At 42.0% G+C, this 24,499-nt stretch overlaps 1 protein-coding gene across 1 annotated transcript in view; it reads left to right on the top strand.

Annotated features, from left to right (window-relative positions):
• SNX9 (sorting nexin 9) overlaps window positions 1-24,499 on the top strand; it is a 470,387-nt gene that overhangs the window by 285,878 nt on the left and 160,010 nt on the right. The window contains 3 exon segments of the mRNA XM_053710947.1: window positions 3,980-4,001; window positions 4,004-4,018; window positions 4,021-4,087. Coding sequence (XP_053566922.1) covers window positions 3,980-4,001; window positions 4,004-4,018; window positions 4,021-4,087 — 104 coding nt within the window.

Here is a 24,499-nt window from a genome sequence, read left to right as displayed (position 1 = left end):
TCTATATTTATCTGTTAGTTTTATTAAGCTCTCTCTCTCATATATGTATGTGTGGTGTATATATATATATAGATATCAAAATAACAAGAGAGTATTGCATTGACAATGATACTTTTTTTATTGGACTAACTATACATTTATAAGATGACAAGCTTTCGGAAGAGTTCCTTCCTTTAATCAAGTCTGAAGCAATACTAACCAATTCATTGGAATTTACAGATTGTAACTTAAAACACAGAATAGCTAAGAAGACAGTTGCAGGGAGAGGAGGGAGGTGTCGAAAAAATCATGAGGGGGCTTAGGTAACAGGCAGACAGTGTCCAGTGTAGGAGAACAGACAGGGGAAATAAATAGCGTTACATAGAGCATATACTGACATAAATTATATATCAACATTGAATCAATATCTATAGAGATGTGAAATTGTATATACAGGGGGAATACAAAAGTTAGAGAAAAGACAAAAGTGTGGGACATAGGCTTACCTTGTGTACCTATGTATAAAGAATGTGGAATATACAATGTAATTGACTAAATGAAAGTACATTACAAAAAATTTTGATAATGTTTAAGAATCCAGAGTCCACATTTAGTCCAGAATTAAGACAGTTGAAGTGCATTATCATTTCATTCAAAGGTTTTTCTTTCCATGGTGTTATTGAAGTTGCCTCTGAGAATTTGATTTTGAGGTTTTGGATGGAGTGGTCAGGTTGGGGTGAAATGGGTGACCAACAGGGGTGCAGTATTTTGTTTCACAGTGGTTTTTGATTGAGTGTCGTGTAAGTTCATTCGAAGTGCAGTTTTTGGCTTGTTCTCCAATATAGCATCCCATTTCACATGCAGTGCAATGTATCATGTATACCACATTTGCAGATATACATGAATATGCCCCTTTAATGTTGTAAGACTTATTATTGTGATTTACTGTGCAGCTTTCACAAACGTGTTTGACACAGGTTTGCAGCGAGCTTTATAGCAGGCACTTGGTTCCATTCTGAGTGTTCTTTTTCTCAGGGGTAGCTTTCCTAGTACCAGTTTGTCTGCTTTAGGTTAGGTGCTTGTCTGTATTGCCAGGATTGGGGGTTTTGTGAAAGATTTTTTGAGTGTGGGATCCTCTAAGAGTAGTGTGGCTGTAAGTCTTTTAATGATTTTTCGTATCCCTTCCACAGCAGGGTTGTATTTGACTACTAGTGGTATACGTGATATATTTTTCTTTCTCCCTGTATTGTAGTAAGGTTTTCACGTGGGGTATTGAGGGCAGAGTTAATTTTTTATTTATAATCCTTGTTTTGTAACCTTTTTTCTCTGAATGATTGGGACAATGAGATGAGGTGTTTGTCACGGGTCCTTGTATCTGAACAAATTCTGTGGTATCTTGTAGCCTGACTGTAGATTATGGGATTTTTTAATGTGATTGGGGTGGGAGCTGGAGCTGTGGAGGTAGCTGCATCTATCTGTTGGTTTTCCTGTATACAGATGAGTGCAGTTTGCCATTTGTGATGGTTATTGTTGTATCCAGGAAGTTGACACAGTCTCTAGAAAAGTTCATTTTAAGCTTGATTGATGCATGAAATAGATTAAATGATTTATGAAAATGTTCAAGGTTTTTTTCTCCTTCTGTCCATATGATGAAAATATCATCGATGTAGCGAAAGTATTTGAATGGTTGTGAGGGTGAGTGGCTAGGAATCTCTGTTCTAAGTCAGCCATGAAGAGGGTTTGCGTACTGTGGGTGCCATTTTGGTGCCCAAGGCTGTTCCCATGATTTGTAAGTAGATGGAGTGGTTGAAGATGAAATAATTGTGAGTAAGTATAATTCTGTAAGTTTACTGACTGTAGAAGCACTATATGTCTGGTTAAGGCTGTTGCAGGAAAGAAAGCACCAAAATGGCACCACAGTAGCGCAGAACCTCTTCATGGCTGACTTAGAACAGAGATTCCTAGCCACTCACCCTCACAAACCATTCAATACTTTCGCTACATCGATGATATTTTCATCATATGGACAGAAGGAGAAAAAAAACCTTGAACATTTTCATAAATCATTTAATCTATTTCATGCATCAATCAAGCTTAAAATGAACTTTTCTAGAGACGTTGTCAACTTCCTGGATACAACAATATCCATCACAAATGGCAAACTGCACTCATCTGTATACAGAAACCAACAGATAGATGCAGCTACCTCCACAGCTCCAGCTCCCACCCCAATCACATTAAAAAATCCATAATCTACAGTCAGCTACAAGATACCACAGAAATTTGTTCAGATACCAAGGGACCGTGACAAACACCTCATCACATTGTCCCAATCATTCAGAGAAAAGAGGTTACAAAACAAGGATTATAAATAAAAAAATTAACTCTGCCCTCAATACCCCACGTGAACACTTACTACAATACAGGGAGAAGAAAAATATATCACGTATACCACTAGTAGTCAAATACAACCCGCTGTGGAAGGGATACGAAAAATCATAAAAGACTTACAGCCACTACTCTTAGAGGATCCCACACTCAAAAAAATCTTCCAAAACCCCCAATCCTGGCATACAGACAAGCACCTAACCTAAAGCAGAAACTGGTACATAGGAAGCTACCCCTTGAGAAAAAGAACACTCAGAATGGAACCAAGTGCTGCTATAAAGCTCGCTGCAAACTGTGTCAACACGTTTGTGAAAGCAGCACAGTAAATCACAATAAATAAATCTTACAACATTAAAGGGGCATATTCATGTATATCTGCAAATGTGGTATACATGATACATTGCACTGCATGTGAAATGGGATGCTATATTGGAGAAACAAGCCAAAAACTGCACCTTCGAATGAACTTACACAGACACTCAATCAAAAACCACTGTGAAACAAAATACTGCACCCCTGTTGGTCACCATTTCACCCAACCTGACCACTCCATCCAAAACCTCAAAATCAAAATTCTCAGAGGCAACTTCAATAACACCATGGAAAGAAAAACCTTTGAAATGAAAATGATAATGCACTTCAACCTGTTTAATTCTGGACTAAATGTGGACTCTGGATTCTTAACACATTATCAAAATTTTTTGTAATGTACTTTCATTTAGTCAATTACATTGTATATTCCACATTCTTTATTACATAGGTACACAGGTAAGCCTATGTCCACACTTTTGTCTTTTCTTAACTTTTGTATTCCCCTGTATATACAATTTCACATCTCTATAGATTTTGATTCAATGTTGATATATAACTTTATGTCAGTATATGCTCTATGTAACGCTATATATTTCCCCTGTCTGTTCTCCTACACTGGACACTGTCTGCCTGTTACCTAAGCCCCCCTCATGATTTTTACGACACCTCCTCCTCTCCCTGCACTGTCTTCTTAGCTATTCTGTGTTTTAAGATACAATCTGTAAATTCCATTGAATTGGTTAGTATTGCTTCAGACTTGATAAAGGAAGGAACTCTTCCGAAAGCTTGTCATCTTATAAATGTATAGTTAGTCCAATAAAAAAAGTATCATTGCTCAATGCAATACTCTTGTTATTTTGATATCTAAATCTCTGGACTAACATGGCTACTCCAATCAACGTGACTATATATATATATATATATTATAATATATATAATATATATATATATATATATATAATATTTAAATATATATATATATATATATAGTTATGTATAAGCACACTGGACACATGGGGCAATTATTCTGGTGTAGTATTTATATTCTATATTGGTAGTAATTCTCGCATACAAAGCCCCAAATTGACAGTTGTTTTGGTAAAGGCATTTCAGATACACCGTGGCGATCAGCATTACTTTTGAATCCGCTGTAGATGAGACTTTGGCTGTGATGCAGTCCTTTTTGAAAACTGACAGGCCCAGTTATTCACCAGAATAGTCTATTGTACTTGCGTGATTCTAGAACAACTAGTTGGTATTTCAAATGATAGTGTGGTCAAATTATGTATTTAATTTTCAGAACACTAACCGGTCAGTAAACCACCGTATAAACACTTTGATTGCTATACGAACGTCTCCTAGTTAAATTTGGATTAGCCATACCTATTCCATCTCTTCAGACAAACAAGTCACAGTTTGTATATCATTCTTTTTGTTTTAGTTTTCACACAGATAAACATGATACATTTTGGTTTCCTTATTGGTTGTTACTACTTAGCATTTGCTATTTCCACTATTTCCAAGAGTACCTTCTGAACAGAGATGAATTCTATATTTTAGTGTTGTTTTTACTAGATCAAACATAATGTTTAAATATCTTTGTTGATCACAAATTAGTTTTAAGACAGAAAGGCATCAAATACCTGCCTTGGAAGTATTGAAATTATTGAACAATTTTTTGTTCTCTATAATTATTCTGCAATACTCTGGTTTAATGTTTAGTTTCAACATTTTTTTAAAATGTAGTATCTCTTCTCAATATATAACAGGACAATGTATAAAGTTATGAACAAGCGCTATATGTGTTTTAGGGAAGATATATACAACTGTCAGTTAAAAAGTGAATGTAAAGTTAAAATGAATGAGTGCACGGTTTTAAAAAATACTATTAAAAACAGGGGCACTTTCATTCATGATCTAAAAAAGAGATAAAGAAGAGCGCCTCATATTGCAGTTATCCAAGATAAGAAAATGTGGATAGGTAAATGCTAACAATTGCCTACTCACAAAGGTGTTTGCACTGAAAGGAGTGCAAAATAGGCAGGCTGGGCTTTGCATTCTTCAGCTGACTGATAACGACAACAACTCCTTTCTGGGTGTATTAGTATGGATTCAGGGTGAGGTGACCTTAAGAAAACACAAGCCTTCTCATAGTGCAGATGTGACTTCACAGTGGGTGAACTATTTACTCCAATCCTAGGTAGCACATCTTTTTATATCTTTAATTTTTTTTACTTGAAACCCTAAGTTTCACAAATATCACTTGAAACCTAGGTTTCACAATTTAAAGAAATACACATTTAAAAAAAAAAATATTTCTAATTAACTAAAATTTACTACAGAATTTATTTTTTAACAAGCTTTATTATAAGATTTAGCATAATACATCAAGGCAGAAGAATGCATAATAATCAATTTTGACGCATAGACTCTGTAGTAGTTCTGCCGTATCATACAACTAAAGTTCTTGGTTGATATGAAGGATATAAGTAAAATAATACAAAGAATAATTAAGTTTTAGAGGTGGGGGTTGTAGGCCCACCACCTTGAGCTTGTTATACGTTAATTTTACATTTCATCAGCAACGTGTTACTGGTATTGCAATAAACGTATAGAGGTGAAGTAAAGAAAGGGAGCAGGTAAATGGACAGGAGTGGGGGGAGGCAGGAAGATGTCCTAGTAGGGGGAGTAAGAAGGAGAGAGAAGAAAAAAAAATGGGAGGGGGATAAGGCGTAGTGGGGTTCAGAAGCGTCAGTGCGCAGCTCAATGTTAGTTTGGCGGGGTCAGAGACCCTTGCCATCCCATGCGAGTGGCATGAGTTCATGTGTTGTAATTTTCCCAGTTTTCTTATAGTGGAAGTCACTCCAGTCGTAGCAAATCCCCGACTCTGATCCTTCACTCTTGCAAGGTTGGTGCGTGAGTCATCTTCCAGAGCTTATGTACCAGCCCCTTGGCTGCACCCAGCATCAGGAGTAGTAAGTGATATGCTGGCTTCCCTTCCATTTTGGGGAGGTCGTGATATAGTAGATTGGGTTGGGCAGGATTGTTAGTCAAAGGATTCTACCCATATCGGTGAACACCTCGTCCCAGAAGGACCTAATCCCAGGGCAGGACCACCAAACGTGCATTAATGTACCCTCTTCCCCCGCAGCCCCTCCAACACTCCCCGTTCATTGTTGGATAGATTTTCCTAAGCCTATGTGGGGTGAGGTACCACCGGCTAAGGAATTTATAGTGCATTTCCTGTATCCTAGCGGATACCGATGCATTTTTGTTTCTCTTGAAAATTTTATACCAGTCCTCAGTGTCAATTGTGTGTTCTAACTCCTTGTGCCATGCGTGCACAAATGATGGAAGCAAAGCTCCCCCCCCCCCCCGCCCGAAATTAGCATTATGTATAATTTTAGAGATGAGATGCTTTGGGGGGTTGGCCTGCTACACAAAGATTTTCAAATTGAGTTTTCTGCCTGCTGAAATGGGGTTTTACTTTCGTGCGTAGTATAGAAGTGTGTCAGCTGTGCCATACATTACCATGAAGAGAACGTCAGGCTGCCCGCTGCTTCAGTTCAGTCTGAGATCTAAGCCTACCATCCTGCAAAGCGTGTGTTATGTTTGTAGTCTGCTAGGGGGTATGTTTGATTGCGGGTCCTGGTTGCTGTATTAAGCTTATATCCGGGTTCTCCCTGATCGGAGTCAGGGGAGAGTTTTGTGAGGAGACAAAAGTCTCTTCTCATACCAGCTTGTCCCACATGGAGAAGACCTCCCACAGAGCAAGTAGTTCTCCATTACTCTAGGGCGACAGGTTTTGTCACCCACGCCAGCGACCCAACATTGCCTCTCTGCAGTATCTTGCCCATCTATCTGTGTCCATGCTTTATTTTAGTGTTATGGCACCACTCTATTAGTCTTTGCAAGTTTATGGCTTTGTGGTATGTCTCCAGGTGAGGGACTCCACTCCTCCCCCCTCCCTAGTGAGATATAGTGTCTTCCGCTGAATTCTGGGTTTGATCCATTCCAAAAGTATGTTTCAATAGCCACCTGCATTTGGTGCAACTAAAGGTGGGATGTGGATATCGGGATTGTCTGGAGGATATAGAGGATCCTAGACAGGACATTCATCTTAAAGTGTCAGTAAACCTCAAAAATAATGTTATATAATTCTGCACATAGTGCAAACTTTATAAAACATAATATTCCCTTTTAATTTTTTAAAAACAACGGCTGTTTTAACAGACCCGCTCTCTGTGCTCTTCTGAGCGGGTCTGTTTTTTTCACACAGCGCATCGGGCCAGCTGTATAGTCACAGCCCGGCCCGACCGCGCCATAACACTAAGTGCAGCTCGCTCCTGCTCTGTCCTGACAGCAGGAGCGAGCTGCACTGTGTATAATGGCGCGGTCGAGCCGGGCTGTGACTATACAGCTGGCCCGATGCGCTGTGTGAAAAAAACAGACCCGCTCAGAAGAGCACAGAGAGCGGGTCTGTAAAACAGCCGTTGTTTTAAAAAATTGAAAGGGAATATTATGTTTTTTTTTTTTTTTTTAAACAGTTTTATTGTGCATATAAAATAAAGATACAATGGAGTGGAGGCGCAGCTCCAGTTTTCCATTTACAATAATAACTGTAGGTTTTGTGGATAATATGTAAGACTGATATGATATTTATTTACATAAATAGTGGAATAATTTAAAAAAGGAGAGAGAGGGGAAAGAAGGAAGAAAGGAAAAAATAAAAAAAATAAAAAATAAGAAGGAAGAAAAGAGTGAGGGCTCCCGGTCCGCCCATGCCCCAGATGTTTGTGTAGTTGATGTCGAAATGTATAGGGTCCCATTACCAGTAAGTTATGAATTTGGATGTTACGCTTATGACTTTGTTTAGGCTTAGTAGTGTAACTTTGATTTACTTGTGTTCGTTTTGGACGTAGGTAGTCCACAAATGAGAGAACTCTGCGTAAGAGTCCATTTTATCATTTTTAAGGAAATAATACTCTTCTAATTTTATGAGTTCTGAAACTTTTTTAATCCACATGGTAACTGATGGAACTTCTCTACTCCTCCAATTTTAGCTATCAGGACTTTGATTCCGTTAGTCATAATTTTAAACAAGTGAATGTATGGTTTATATTTGAGAGTGGAGGGGGGTTTGTGTAGAAGCCATATCAGGGGGTCAAGTGGCAATTGGGTATCCAGTATGATTTCTATCTCGGAGATGACTCTCCTCCATAAGTTTTGAATACTATTGCACCACCACCACATATGGGCAGTGTCACTATTTACATGGCCGCATCGCCAGCATCTATTGCTTTGAGATCGAAAAAGGCGGTGTAGTTTTTTCGGAGTGAGATACCACCAGTGCAAAAGTTTAAAATTGACCTCCAGAATGGAGGATGAGATTGAAGACTTCTTGTAGCTTGGAACATCAGTTTACTTGTTTGGGGTAGTATAATGACTCCTAGATCTCTTTCCCAGCTTTCTATATAGGGGGAGTTTGTCCTGGGGGGGTGGTGAGTTAAGATCTTATAGATGATGGACAATGTATGTCTCAGGGGGGGGAGGGCGAGTGCACAGGGATTCAAAGGAGGTTAAAGGCCTGACCATGTTCCCATATTCTGGGTGTGTGGTAATAAAGTGGGCAGTCTGTCTGTAAGTGAACCAGTCAGCAAAACAGTTTAGCCCCTTTTTTACTAACTCATTTTGTGAGAGTAAGGATTCATTTTCGGTTAGTGTGTATACTGCGAGGTCTCTGTTCAGAGTTGTTGTGGTGGATTGTGTGGTGAAGGGCCTTACCGTGAATTCCCCCATTTTCGATTAGGGATGTCATGGGTGAGGGTATGGAGGAGATGTAGTGTGTTGTGTTAATTGTGTGTTCCCAGACCTTAGGGGTCTCCTGTATCATTGGGTTGTCTGTTCTAATTAATTTAAATAGATGTGGGCTGCTCCAACATAACCTTCCCAGGTGCGGCTTATTCATTATTAAATGCTCTAGTGGGACCCATCTTTTATGGTTGAAATGGATGTTCCAATCCACTAGGCGTTGCAGAAAGATAGCTTGACGGTAAGCTGCTAGGTTTGGAACTCCCAGGCCCCCTTGTGTTTTTGAAGTTTGCATTGTTTGTTTACTAATTCTGGGCGGTCTACGGCGCCAAATGAAGTCGCTGAATGCTTTCTGGAGGGACGGGAGGTATGTTTTGGGAAGGGGTATTGGTAAGGTCTGAAGTAGGTATAAGATACGTGGGAATATGTTCATTTTAATTGTGTCGATGCGACCTAACCACAATAGCTTTTTGGATCCCCACGATGAGAGATCACGTATTATATTGTGTTTAGCAGGTATATAGTTAAGGTGGAAGATATCCTCTTGTGAGGAGGTCAAGTGTACTCCCAAGTATTTCAGTGAATGAGTGCACCAGGTGAACGGGGAAATCTCTCGTGTGGCTAGTAGTGAGGGGCCTGACATATTTATGTTTAATATTTCTGATTTGGACATGTTTATTGCGAAATTGGACAGGGATTTGAAGGAATTAAATTCGTTTAATAAGTGAGGAATTGAGCGTTCGGGGTCGGTGAGTGTGAATAACATGTCATCGCAAACAGAGACAGAACATACTTCTGTCCTTAATTGTAATTCCTGTTATCAGGGGGTTTTGTCTGACCCCGGTTGCCAATGTTTCAATCACACAGGCGAATAGGAGTGGGGATAGGGGACATCCTTGGCGTGTTCCGTTATTAATTTGAAATGGGGAGGAAAGAGTGCCATTTACTAATATTCTCGCGGTGGGTTGGAGTATAGGGAGAAAATCCTGGTAAGGATCTTTGTGCCTAGACCCATGTGGGTCAATGTAGCTCGCATGAAGTCCCAGGCAACACGGTCAAAGGCCTTTTCCGCGTCTGTGGACAAAAGGACAGAGGAGATGTTGTTATGCTTAGCATAATGTATTAAATTTAAGGCCCTGACCGTGTTGTCTTTCGCCTCTCTTCCTGGCACAAAGCCGACCTGGTCCAAATGGATCAGGTCAGGGAGGATTCCGTTTAATCTATGAGCCAGTATCCGTGCAAAAATTTTAATGTCGGTATTCAGTAACGATATGGGGCGATAATTGTTAGGTAAATCTTGGGGTTTATTAGGTTTAGGGATTAATGTTATATGGGCTACTAGTGCGGTGGCAGGAAATGATTTACTCTCATCTATAGATTGGAAGTATTGTACCATATGGAATATTATGTTTTATAAAGTTTGCGATAATATAATGTTATATAATTCTGCACTATGTGCAGAATTATATAACATTATTTTTGAGGTTTACTGTCCCTTTAACCACGCTAATGCGGCCTAGCCAAGAAATACTTTTATTTCTCCAACTTGTGAGATCTCTTGTTATTTTGTCCCTGATTGTCTTGTAATTAATATCTACCAGTTCTCAAACTTGTGGCGTAAGGGTAATTCCCAGGTATTTAAAGGAAGTAGGTGCTATTTTAATCGGGCAGTGTTGCCTAAGTTTGTCAAATGCGGTTTTGGGCTCTGTTATATTTAATATCTCTGTTTTAGAGGGGCTGAGTAGAACATTTGAGACCTTGCTATACGTCGCAAACCCCTTGAGGGCTGCTGCAAGCGACGGAACAGTGTTGAAGATTGTCAGTAGGATATTATCTGCGTACATCGCGATTTTGTGCTCTGTCTTGCCCACTGTGATACCTTTTATAGATGTATTGTCCCGGATCCTGCAAGCCAGCAGCTCTATGGTAAGGGCAAAAAGGAGTGGGGACAGGGGACATCCCTTTCTTGTCCCGTTATTTATTGAGAAGGCGTCTGATAATGTGCCATTTACCCTAACTCTAGCAGTGGGAGCAGAATTTTAATGCAAATATAGTATAAATAAATCTGGTTCCGAATCCGTATTTTTGTAGGGTATGGCGCATAAATGACCAGTTCACCCGGTCAAACGCCTTTTCTGTGTCAGTTGAGACTAGTGATAAGGGAATTGCATTAACATTGGCGTGGATGATCAATTGTAAGACTTTGAGCGTGTTATCTCTGGCTTCCCGGGCTGGGATAAAACCGACCTGATCAGTGGATATCAACTGGGGTAGTAATTTATTTAACCGGTTAGCGAGCACTTTAGCTAGGATTTTAACATCCGAGTTCAGGAGGGATATGCGCTGATAATTTTCCGGTCTGTCGGGAGGTTTGCCGGATTTTGGTATAACTGCGATCTGCGCTTATAGCATTGATTTGGGAAGAGTTTGTGTGTCTGGCAGTTGGTGAAATATGTCTAGTAACCGTGGTGTTAGTTCGTGTGAGAAGATTTTATAATATTTCAGGCCAAAGCCATCTGGTCCTGGGCTTTTTCCAGTAGGCAAGTCTTTAATTGCTAGCAATATCTCCTCTCTTGTTATAGAGACTCGGTTTCCTCACCGGATAGTGTTTGTGTGTTCGTTTCAGTGATGTACTGGCAAATCATTGACTCATGTGTGGTTCTTAGCAGAAGGTCTGCAGGAGCGTGTCCTGGGTTTGTAAATTATAGAGAGCACTGTAGTACTCCCTAAATGTGTTAGCGATCGTCCTGCTGTCTGCCTTAGCGAAGCCTTAGTTATCCATTAGAGTATGTACATATGACCTAATCTTTTTCCAAGCTATTGCCCGGGCCAGCAGTTTCCCTGTCTTGTCTTCTTGTTCAAAAAACTTTTGTTGCAGGATTAGGGCCTGCCTCTGCCGCTCCTCCTGTAGGAAGTGCAAAAGAGCTGTCCTAGCCTGCTGTAGTTCTTTTGTAATGTTATATCACTAGTGTTCTGCTTGTGAGTATTTTCCTTCTCTGAAACTTGTGCTATCAGTGCTTGTTATCTCTCCCTATGCTGTTTGACTATTCTTGCTTTATATTTGATTAGCTCGCCCCTCAGGACACATTTATGTGTCTCCCATTTGGTGGTGTTTGACGTAGTGCCCATTGCGTTTAGTGCAAAGTACTCTATTAGTGTTTTGCGTATCTCAGGCTTTATAATGGGATCATCAAGCAGTGTGTCATCTAGTTTCCAGATGTACGGCGTGATTGGTGTGTTAGGCCACTGTACTGAGAAGCTCACTGGGGCGTGATCTGACCAGGTTATTGGCCTGATGGCACAGCTGGTGGTGGTTGTGAGTCCTAGTGTATCTGTGAAAAGATAGTCTATTCTGGAGTACTTCCTGTGTGGTGCGAATAGAATGTGTAGTTTCTAGTTGTAGGGTGGAGAGTACGCCATATATCGTGCAGGGCCAGATCCCTAATTGCATTGTTTAGATTCTTTATTACTCTCAGGGGAGTGCTGGAAGTGCCACTCGAGGTGTCCACGGCAGGGTTCATAGGGGTGTTGAAGTCTCCCCCCAGAAATGTTATGCCAGTCTGCGTTTCGAGTAGCCTATTGGTTATTGTCTTAAAGAAAGCGGATTAGGAGTGATTGGGGGTATATATGTTTACCAATTTTATCGGCCTTCCGTGCAAGCTGCCCATAAGCATGAGGAATCTACCATCAGGATCCCGCTTCGTATGTGTCATCTGAAAGGGCATCTTTGCACTAACCAGTATCCCTACCCCTTTTTTGTCGGGCCCGAGGCGAAATAGGCAGTGGGAAAGTAACGATTATACCATTTGGGTTTGTGTTGTTTCGCAAAGTGTGTCTCTTGTAAGAATATGATATCACCCCCCATTCTATGTAGGTCTTTTGTTACTAGTGTGCGTTTTCCAGGGCTGTTAAGCCCTTTGACATTATTGTGATGATGTCTACTGTAAGATTTTTAATACGGCTTTGCTTTGACGCCATGGCCGCTGTTGCTAAGTGTGGTTTCTGGATGGGGGAGAAGAAAAAAAAAAGGAAGGTGGAGAGAAGGGGAAGGTATGTAAGAAAGGTATGGGTACAGGGAAGGGAAGGATTTGTGGTGACTTAGCCAAACTCAAGAGATGAGTCGATGTAAGTAAGATAGTAAGTAAATGTGTCTCTGTTATACTGAGACAATGAAAAAAGAAAAGAAAGGAAAGTAGATTCAAGGCCCCGTTTCCTAGTGTTAGAAATGAGGGAGAAGACGAGAAGTACAGGTGAAACTCGAAAAATTAGAATATTGTGCAAAAGTTCATTTATTTCACTAATGCAACTTAAAAGGTGAAACTAATATATGAGATAGACTCATTACATGCAAAGCAAGATAGTTCAAGCCGTGATTTGTCATAATTGTGATGATTATGGCTTACAGCTCATGAAAACCCCAAATCCTCAATCTCAGAAAATTAGAATATTGTGAAAAGGTGCAATATTCTAGGCTTAAAGTATTCCACTCTAATCGGCTAATTAAGCCATAACACCTGCAAAGGGTTCCTGAGCCTTTAAATGGTCTCTCAGCCTGGTTCAGTAGGAATAACAATCATGGGAAAGACTGCTGACCTGACAGTTGTGCAGAAAACCATCATTGACACCCTCCATAAGGAGGGAAAGCCTCAAAAGGTAATTGCAAAAGAAGTTGGATGTTCCCAAAGTGCTGTATCAAAGCACATTAATATAAAGTTATGTGGAAGGGAAAAGTGTGGAAGAAAAAGGTGCACAAGCAGCAGGGATGACCGCAGCCTGGAGAGGATTGTCAGGAAAAGGCCATTCAAAAGTGTTGGGGACATTCACAAGGAGTGGACTGAGGCTGGAGTCAGTGCATCAAGAGCCACCACACACAGACAGATCCTGGACATGGGCTTCAAATGTCGTATTCCTCTTGTCAAGCCACTCCTGAACAACAAACAACGTCAGAAGCGTCTTTCTGGGCTAAAGAAAAACAGACCTGGTCTATTGCTCAGTGGTCCAAAGTCCTCTTTTCTAATGAGAGCAAATTTTGCATCTCATTTGGAAACCAAGGACCCAGAGTATGGAGGAAGAATGGAGAGGCACACACTGCAAGATGCTTGAAGTACAGTGTGAAGTTTCCACAGTCTGTGTTGATTTGGGGAGCCATGTCATCTGCTGGTGTTGGTCCACTGTGCTTCATTAAGTCCAGGGTCAACACAGCCATCTACCAGGAGATTTTTGAGCACTTCATGCTTCCTTCCGCAGACGAGCTCTATGGGGATGCTGACTTCATTTTCCAGCAGGACTTGGCACCTGCCCACACTGCCAAAAGCACCAAAACCTGGTTCAATGACCGTGGGATTACTTTGCTTGATTGGCCAGCAAACTCGCCTGACCTGAACCCCATAGAGAATCTATGGGGTATTGCCAATAGAAAGATGAGAGACATGAGAACGAACAATGCAGAAGAGCTGAAGGCCGCTATTGAAGCATCCTGGTCTTCCAGAACACCTCAGCAGTGCCACAGGCTGATAGCTTCCATGCCACGCCGCATTGAGACAGTAATTGCTGCAAAAGGGGACCAAACCAAGTACTGAGTACAAACAGTATGCATGCTTATACTTTTCAGAGGTCCGATATTGTTCTATGTAGAATTCTTGTTTTATTGATTGCATGTAATATTCTAATTTTCTGAGATTGTGGATTTGGGGTTTTCATGAGCTGTAAGCCATAATCATCACAATTATGACAAATCACGGCTTGAACTATCTTGCTTTGCATGTAATGAGTCTATCTCATATATTAGTTTTACCTTTTAAAGGGACACTGAACCCAATTTTTTTCTTTCATGATTCAGATAGAGCATGCAATTTCTCCAACATAGGTGTGTCCGGTCCCACGGCGTCATCCTTACTTGTGGGATATTCTCTTCCCCAACAGGAAATGGCAAAGAGCCCAGCAAAGCTGGTCACATGATCCCTCCTAGGCTCCGCCTACCCCAGTCATTCTCTTTGCCGTTGTACAGGCAACATCTCCACGGAGATGGCTTAGAGTTTTTTAGTGTTTAACTGTAGTTTTTATTATTCAATCAAGAGTTTGTTATTTTGAAATAGTGCTGGTATGTACTATTTACTCAGAAACAGAAAAGAGATGAAGATTTCTGTTTGTATGAGGAAAATGATTTTAGCAACCGTCACTAAAATCCATGGCTGTTCCACACAGGACTGTTGAGAGCAATTAACTTCAGTTGGGGGAACAGTGAGCAGTCTCTTGCTGCTTGAGGTATGACACATTCTAACAAGACGATGTAATGCTGGAAGCTGTCATTTTCCCTATGGGATCCGGTAAGCCATGTTTATTACGATCGTAAATAAGGGCTTCAAAAAGGGCTTATTAAGACTGTAGACTTTTTCTGGGCTAAATCGATTGATTATTAACACATATTTAGCCTTGAGGAATCATTTTATCTGGGTATTTTGATATAATAATATCGGCAGGCACTGTTTTTAGACACCTTATTCTTTAGGGGCTTTCCCAAAGCATAGGCAGAGCCTCATTTTCCGCGCCGGTGTTGCGCACTTGTTTTTGAGAGGCATGGCATGCAGTCGCATGTGAGAGGAGCTCTGATACTTAGAAAAGACTTTCTGAAGGCGTCATTTGGTATCGTATTCCCCTTTGGGCTTGGTTGGGTCTCAGCAAAGCAGATACCAGGGACTGTAAAGGGGTTAAAGTTCTAAACGGCTCCGGTTCCGTTATTTTAAGGGTTAAAGCTTCCAAATTTGGTGTGCAATACTTTTAAGGCTTTAAGACACTGTGGTGAAAATTTGGTGAATTTTGAACAATTCCTTCATGTTTTTTCGCAATTGCAGTAATAAAGTGTGTTCAGTTTAAAATTTAAAGTGACAGTAACGGTTTTATTTTAAAACGTTTTTTGTACTTTGTTATCAAGTTTATGCCTGTTTAACATGTCTGAACTACCAGATAGACTGTGTTCTGAATGTGGGGAAGCCAGAATTCCTATTCATTTAAATAAATGTGATTTATGTGACAATGACAATGATGCCCAAGATGATTCCTCAAGTGAGGGGAGTAAGCATGGTACTGCATCATTCCCTCCTTCGTCTACACGAGTCTTGCCCACATCAGGACGCCCCTAGTACATCTAGCGCGCCAATACTCCTTACTATGCAACAATTAACGGCTGTAATGGATAATTCTGTCAAAAACATTTTAGCCAAAATGAACACTTATCAGCGTAAGCGCGACTGCTCTGTTTTAGATACTGAAGAGCATGACGACGCTGATAATAATATTTCTGAAGGGCCCCTAACCCAGTCTGATGGGGCCAGGGAGGTTTTGTCTGAGGGAGAAATTACTGATTCAGGGAACATTTCTCAACAAGCTGAACCTGATGTGATTGCATTTAAATTTAAGTTGGAACATCTCCGCATTCTGCTTAAGGAGGTATTATCCACTCTGGATGATTGTGACAAATTGGTCATCCCAGAGAAACTATGTAAAATGGACAAGTTCCTGGAGGTGCCGGGGCTCCCAGAAGCTTTTCCTATACCCAAGCGGGTGGCGGACATTGTTAATAAAGAATGGGAAAGGCCCGGTATTCCTTTCGTCCCTCCCCCCATATTTAAAAAATTGTTTCCTATGGTCGACCCCAGAAAGGACTTATGGCAGACAGTCCCCAAGGTCGAGGGGAGCGGTTTCCACTTTAAACAAACGCACCACTATACCCATAGAGGATAGTTGTGCTTTCAAAGATCCTATGGATAAAAAATTAGAAGGTTTGCTTAAAAAGATGTTTGTTCAGCAGGGTTACCTTCTACAACCAATTTTCATGCATTGTCCCTGTCGCTACAGCCGCATGTTTCTGGTTCGATGAGCTGATAAAGGCGGTCGATAGTGATTCTCCTCCTTTTGAGGAGATTATGGACAGAATCAATGCTCTCAAATTGGCTAATTCTTTCACCCTAGACGCCACTTTGCAATTGGCTAGGTTAGCGGCTAAGAATTCTGGGTTTGCTATTGTGGGCGCGCAGAGCGCTTTGGTTGAAATCTTGGTCGGCTGATGCGTCTTCCAAGAACAAGCTACTTAACATTCCTTTCAAGGGGAAAACGCTGTTTGGCCCTGACTTGAAAGAGATTATCTCTGATATCACTGGGGGTAAGGGCCACGCCCTTCCTCAGGATCGGCCTTTCAAGGCAAAAAATAAACCTAATTTTCGTCCCTTTCGTAGAAACGGACCAGCCCAAAGTGCTACGTCCTCTAAGCAAGAGGGTAACTCTTCTCAAGCCAAGCCAGCTTGGAGACCAATGCAAGGCTGGAACAAGGGAAAGCAGGCCAAGAAACCTGCCACTGCTACCAAGACAGCATGAAATGTTGGCCCCCGATCCGGGACCGGATCTGGTGGGGGGCAGACTCTCTCTCTTCGCTCAGGCTTGGGCAAGAGATGTTCTGGATCCTTGGGCGCTAGAAATAGTCTCCCAAGGTTATCTTCTGGAATTCAAGGGACTTCCCCCAAGGGGGAGGTTCCACAGGTCTCAGTTGTCTTCAGACCACATAAAAAGACAGGCATTCTTACATTGTGTAGAAGACCTGTTAAAAATGGGAGTGATTCATCCTGTTCCATTAAGAGAACAAGGGATGGGGTTCTACTCCAATCTGTTCATAGTTCCCAAGAAAGAGGGAACGTTCAGACCAATCTTAGATCTCAAGATCTTAAACAAGTTTCTCAAGGTTCCATCGTTCAAGATGGAAACCATTCGAACAATTCTTCCTTCCATCCAGGAAGGTCAATTCATGACCACGGTGGATTTAAAGGATGCGTATCTACATATTCCTATCCACAAGGAACATCATCGGTTCCTGAGGTTCGCATTCCTGGACAAACATTACCAGTTCGTGGCGCTTCCTTTCGGATTAGCCACTGCTCCAAGGATTTTCACAAAGGTACTAGGGTCCCTTCTAGCTGTGCTAAGACCAAGGGGCATTGCTGTAGTACCTTACTTGGACGACATTCTGATTCAAGCGTCGTCCCTTCCTCAAGCAAAGGCTCACACGGACATTGTCCTGGCCTTTCTCAGATCTCACGGATGGAAAGTGAACGTGGAAAAGAGTTCTCTATCTCCGTCAACAAGGGTTCCCTTCTTGGGAACCATAATAGACTCCTTAGAAATGAGGATTTTTCTGACAGAGGCCAGAAAAACAAAACTTCTAGACTCTTGTCGGATACTTCATTCCGTTCCTCTTCCTTCCATAGCTCAGTGCATGGAAGTGATCGGGTTGATGGTAGCGGCAATGGACATAGTTCCTTTTGCACGCATTCATCTAAGACCATTACAACTGTGCATGCTCAGTCAGTGGAATGGGGACTATACAGACTTGTCTCCGAAGATACAAGTAAATCAGAGGACCAGAGACTCACTCCGTTGGTGGCTGTCCCTGGACAACCTGTCACGAGGGATGACTATCCGCAGACCAGAGTGGGTCATTGTCACGACCGACGCCAGTCTGATGGGCTGGGGCGCGGTCTGGGGATCCCTGAAAGCTCAGGGTCTTTGGTCTCGGGAAGAATCTCTTCTACCGATAAATATTCTGGAACTGAGAGCGATATTCAATGCTCTCAAGGCTTGGCCTCAGCTAGCGAGGGCCAAGTTCATACGGTTTCAATCAGACAACATGACAACTGTTGCGTACATCAACCATCAGGGGGGAACAAGGAGTTCCCTGGCGATGGAAGAAGTGACCAAAATCATTCTATGGGCGGAGTTTCACTCCTGCCACCTGTCTGCTATCCACATCCCAGGAGTGGAAAATTGGGAAGCGGATTTTCTGAGTCGTCAGACATTGCATCCGGGGGAGTGGGAACTCCATCCGGAAATCTTTGCCCAAGTCACTCAGCTGTGGGGCATTCCAGACATGGATCTGATGGCCTCTCGTCAGAACTTCAAAGTTCCTTGCTACGGGTCCAGATCCAGGGATCCCAAGGCGGCTCTAGTGGATGCACTAGTAGCACCTTGGACCTTCAAACTAGCTTATGTGTTCCCGCCGTTTCCTCTCATCCCCAGGCTGGTAGCCAGGATCAATCAGGAGAGGGCGTCGGTGATCTTGATAGCTCCTGCGTGGCCACGCAGGACTTGGTATGCAGATCTGGTGAATATGTCATCGGCTCCACCTTGGAAGCTACCTTTGAGACGAGACCTTCTTGTTCAGGGTCCGTTCGAACATCCGAATCTGGTTTCACAGCTGACTGCTTGGAGATTGAACGCTTGATCTTATCGAAGCGAGGGTTCTCAGATCCTGTTATCGATACTCTTGTTCAGGCCAGAAAGCCTGTAACTAGAAAGATTTACCACAAAATTTGGAAAAAATATATCTGTTGGTGTGAATCTAAAGGATTCCCTTGGGACAAGGTTAAGATTCCTAGGATTCTATCCTTCCTTCAAGAAGGATTGGAAAAAGGTTTATCTGCAAGTTCCCTGAAGGGACAGATTTCTGCCTTGTCTGTGTTACTTCACAAGAAGCTGGCCGCTGTGCCAGATGTTCAAGCTTTTGTTCAGGCTCTGGTTAGAATTAAGCCTGTTTACAAACCTTTGACTCCTCCTTGGAGTCTCAATTTAGTTCTTTCAGTTCTTCAGGGGGGTTCCGTTTGAACCCTTGCATTCCGTTGATATTAAGTTATTATCTTGGAAAGTTTTGTTTTTAGTTGCAATTTCTTCTGCTAGAAGAGTTTCAGAATTATCTGCTCTGCAGTGTTCTCCTCCTTATCTGGTGTTCCATGCAGATAAGGTGGTTTTACGTACTAAACCTGGTTTTCTTCCAAAAGTTGTTTCTAACAAAAACATTAACCAGGAGATTATCGTACCTTCTCTGTGTCCGAAACCAGTTTCGAAGAAGGAACGTTTGTTGCACAATTTGGATGTTGTTCGCGCTCTAAAATTCTATTTAGATGCTACAAAGGATTTTAGACAAACATCTTCCTTGTTTGTTGTTTATTCCGGTAAAAGGAGAGGTCAAAAAGCAACTTCTACCTCCCTCTCTTTTTGGATTAAAAGCATCATCAGATTGGCTTACGAGACTGCCGGACGGCAGCCCTCCCGAAAGAATCACAGCTCATTCCACTAGGGCTGTGGCTTCCACATGGGCCTTCAAGAACGAGGCTTCTGTTGATCAGATATGTAGGGCAGCGACTTGGTCTTCACTGCACACTTTTACCAAATTTTACAAGTTTGATACTTTTGCTTCTTCTGAGGCTATTTTTGGGAGAAAGGTTTTGCAAGCCGTGGTGCCTTCCATTTAGGTGACCTGATTTGCTCCCTCCCTTCATCCGTGTCCTAAAGCTTTGGTATTGGTTCCCACAAGTAAGGATGACGCCGTGGACCGGACACACCTATGTTGGAGAAAACAGAATTTATGTTTACCTGATAAATTACTTTCTCCAACGGTGTGTCCGGTCCACGGCCCGCCCTGGTTTTTTAATCAGGTCTGATAATTTATTTTCTTTAACTACAGTCACCACGGTACCATATGGTTTCTCCTATGCAAATATTCCTCCTTAACGTCGGTCGAATGACTGGGGTAGGCGGAGCCTAGGAGGGATCATGTGACCAGCTTTGCTGGGCTCTTTGCCATTTCCTGTTGGGGAAGAGAATATCCCACAAGTAAGGATGACGCCGTGGACCGGACACACCGTTGGAGAAAGTAATTTATCAGGTAAACATAAATTCTGTTTTTAAGCAACTTTCTAATTTACTTCTATTATCAATTTTAATTCGTTCTTTTGCTATCTTTATTTGAAAAAGAAGGCATCTCAGCTAAGGAGCCAGCAAATGTTTGCTTCAGTACCATGGACAGCACTTGTTTATTGGTGCTGACCAATCAGCAAGGACAACCCAGGTTGTTCACCAAAAATGGGCCGGCATCTAAACTTACATTCTTGCTTTTCAAATAAACATACCAAGAGAATGAAGAAAATTTGATAATAGAAGTAAATTAGAAAGTTGCTTAAAAATGCATGCTCTATGTGAATCACGAAAGAAAATTTTTGAGTACAGTGTCCCTTTAAGTTGCATTAGTGAAATAAATGAACTTTTGCACAATATTCTAATTTTTCGAGTTTTACCTGTATATTCCAAAAACTAGGTTAAACAAGTCTCTATCAAAATATAACAATTTACAATACCAGTATAATAAACCAGGGGTAGTAGGCCTGGAGCTAGCATATAGTGATCTATATACTTTAAATATTTTTGTAAGTTCGTGCAACTCTAATACCATTTAACATTAAAATCAATAAAAGAAAATTAAATTCTCAGTGGGGAGAAGAAAAGTGCCCTTGTTTTCCCTTACACCACGTTGATAGCTTGTGTGAATTTTCAATAAACCTTGGTGAACCCAGCGCCTACTCTATTGTATATCTTTTCTAGAATGTACTTTTCCTAACAGATTACAGCAGGAGATAGAGTTCTGATTTCAGAAACTTTGCTCTTAAGGGACTCACAGTGTATGGGGATATGATACTATGCATTTGATGTCAGAAAGAGGCGGGTGCAATTAATCGTCAAAAGGTTGCAGTGTCACCTTGCTATGTGTGCATTGTTTACTTTGTGACCACATGCGTTGTTCAAAGGGGCATGGTGAGGAGCTACCACCGCGTTGTACTCAACTTCGTTTGCTTAATGATCTGTTGAGCATCTCCTGTCCGCTCCAGCATAATGGCAGTGTGAGTGATAGTGTGGTAGTGGGCTGGCTCACTGTTTGTGCTGTTAAGAGGGGTTCCCTGCCACTCCGCATACCTTAACAACTACTTCAAAATGTGCCTAAGTAGGTGCGTAATCCTCTCTAAGTAAGCTTTCTTTCTGCTCCATGTTTTCTAACACAGTTTGAATGACAGATCCCATCCCTCCCTTATCTATGTCGGACAGGCATAGTGCATATAAAACATGAAATATAACAGTGCAAAACCTATTGTACGTCCTGTTTTCTTTTATAGACAGTAAATCAGGAGAGTGGTATAAACATTATTGACATGTGAATTTTAAACTCAGAAATAACAGGTGATTCAAACTTATCTGGCAGCGCCTCCGGACATCAAGGTGTTGTGATGTAATGTCCCAGCTTGATTCCTCAAACCATTGTCAGCTCAAGGTGGAAGAATGCTAGTCATATAGACTTCTTGGTGCTGAATAGTCCTTCAGCTTGGTGGGTTTCCTGCTTCTGGTGGCGCTATTGCCGGTGGGTCGCCCCTTTCTCCAGATAGCATCCGAGGGGGCCTTATCTGCGTTCCAAGTACTTGATTGAAGTTTGGGAGATCTGAGATGTTCCTGTAGATTGTTGTATTATTGTTTTTGCATGCAATAATACTTGTTGGGAAGCCCCACCTGTATGGGATTTGTTGCTCCTTGAGGACAGTGGTGATGTATCTTAAGTCTCTCCTTTTTTAAAGAGTGGCTGTGCAGAGGGCTGTGAAAACCTGAATATCTGCTCCTTCATGTGCAATCGGGTGTCTCAATCTGGCGTGCTTGAGGATGTCCTCCTTTGTATGACAGGAGTTTGATGATCACATCTTTGGGTGGTGCCCTGGAAGGTGGTTTGGGGCAAAGCGCCCTGTGTGCTCGTTCTATTTGGACTTCTGCTGTCCCTGGGGAATTCTTAATGTATTTAAAGAGCTCCTGTAGATAGTGTTATAGGGCTGCTTGGCCTATAGACTCAGGGATCCCACTTAGTCTCAAGTTGTTGCTCCTGCTCCTGTTCTCTACATCTTCAATCTGCTCAGTCAGGTTCTGCACCGTGACCTCTTGTGATTGTAGGAGGCTTGCCATGTTTCTTGTCAGTTACTGAGGCAGTTATTATAAGGCAAGAGAACTGCTTTCAGCCGTGGTGTGATCAGCGCTCTCATGTAGTTGTTGTGCAGCCAATGAGTGCCTGAGGCCCTGTTCGCCGTTAGTGGGTTTTTTGTAAAGTGTGTCCCCTGGGACCTGTGTTATCAGGCCCGGTGCAGCCAGCAATGTGCCCCGTTGATTTCACTCTGATCCGGTGCTTATAAGCGCTACTTGTACCGCAGGGCTCTATAGCGTGTCACTGTTAGGTATTATGTAGTGACTCACCTCCTATTGCCGCTGATTTGTCTTAGACCTCTGTGTGTCCCCGCACCGCACCTCCCCAGGCGCACCGCCGCGATCAAGCCAGGCTTGTGGATCGCGGAGGTTCCACAGCACTTCCACAGCACTTCTCCGCTGATCCAGCAAGTGTGATACCGCTGCTCCTTTTGGCCCTATGAGCGCTCCGTGTTGCGGCCACGTGGCGGATGCCGACCGGGTTCAGCCCCTGATGTGATTATGGTGTGTTGCAGATGCCAATATGAACATCCACGATGTCCTGTCAGGGAAACTCAGTGGGCTGCGTGCTCCTCCGTGCCTTTTTTCCTTGTCTCAGTAGCTCCTTAGCAGCACGCAGTTGGTGAAGGAGATCCAGATCAGCCAGCCCCAGGGTGATGTGTTGTCAGATTCTTGCTCCAAACATTGCCAGGCTTGTTGGTGGATTAAGCTCAGTTCTTCTCCCCAAAATTATGTTATATATGTTGCATCAAACTAGTTTAGCTAACTCATGGGCTTTTAGATCTCTAAAAGAGTGCAGCCATCTTCCAGCGTGGCTAGGCTCCGCCATTTACGACAGAATTTTATTACTCCACCACTCCACCTCTGTCAACTTCCTAGTTATAGGATTTTGCACTTTACGCACTTTCATTCATGAAACTTTACACTGCAGCATATTTTTAATACTTACCTTTTTCTTCAGCAAAGCCAACTGAAGGACACAGTAATATTTCAGTAGTGAAATTAGGTTTATTGGATTAACAGAAAATGTGCAATATGCATCAAAACGAAATTATATAGGTGTATAAATTTGGGCACCCCAATAGAAATATTGTATCAATATTTATTAGAGCCTTCTTTAGCAGAAATAACAGCCTCTAGACGCTTCCTATAGCCTATAATGAGTGTCTGGATTCTGGATAAAGGTATTTTGGACCATTCCTCCTTGCAAAACATCTCCAGTTAAGTTAGGTTTGATGGTTGCCGAGCATGGACAGCCCGCTTCAAATCACCCCACAGATTTTCAATGATATTCAGGTCTGGGGACTGGGATGGCCATTCCAGAACATTTTACTTATTCCGCTGTATAAATGCCAGAGTAGATTTTGAGCAGTGTTTTGGGTCGTTGTCTTGTTGAAATATCCAGCTCCGATGTAACTTCAACTTTGTGACTGATTCCTCAACATTATTCTCAAGTATCTGCTGATATTGAGTGAAATCCATGCAACCCTTAACTTTAACAAGATTCCCAGTACCGGCACTGGCCACACAGCCCCAAAGTATGATGGAACATCCACCAAATTTTACTGTGGCTAGCAAGTGTTTGTCTTGGAACGCTGTGTTCTTTTGCCACCATGCATAATGCCCCTTGTTATGACCAAATAACTCAGTCTTTGTTTCATCAGTCCACAGCACCTTCTTCCAAAATGAAGCTGGCTTGTCCAAATGTGCGTTTGCATACCTCAAGCGACTCTGTTTGTGGCGTGTGTGCAGAAAAGGCTTCTTCCGCATCACTCTCCCATACACTGAATTGTTGAACGATGCACAGTGACACCATCTGCAGCAAGATGATGTTGTAGGTCTTTGGAGGTGGTCTGTAGGCTGTTTTTGACCGTTCTCACCATCCTTTGCCTCTCCGATATTTTACTTCTGGCCTTAACAAGAACTGTGCCTGTGGTCTTCAATTTCCTCACTATGTTCCTCATAGTGGAAACTGACAGCTTAAATCTCTGCAATAGCTTTTTGTAGCCTTCCCCTAAACCATAATGTTGAACAATCTTTGTTTTCAGGTCATTTGAGAGTTGTTTTGAGGCCCCCATGTTGCCACTCTTCAGAGGAAAGTCAAAGAGAACAACAACTTGCAATTGGCCACCTTAAATACCTTTTCTCATGATTGGATGCACCTGCCTATGAAGTTTAA

This window comes from Bombina bombina, chromosome 4 (assembly GCF_027579735.1).
Source record: "Bombina bombina isolate aBomBom1 chromosome 4, aBomBom1.pri, whole genome shotgun sequence".
NCBI classification, from domain to species: domain Eukaryota; kingdom Metazoa; phylum Chordata; class Amphibia; order Anura; family Bombinatoridae; genus Bombina; species Bombina bombina.
Note: the sequence above shows the minus strand (reverse complement) of the source record. Positions and strands in the feature narration are given on the sequence as shown.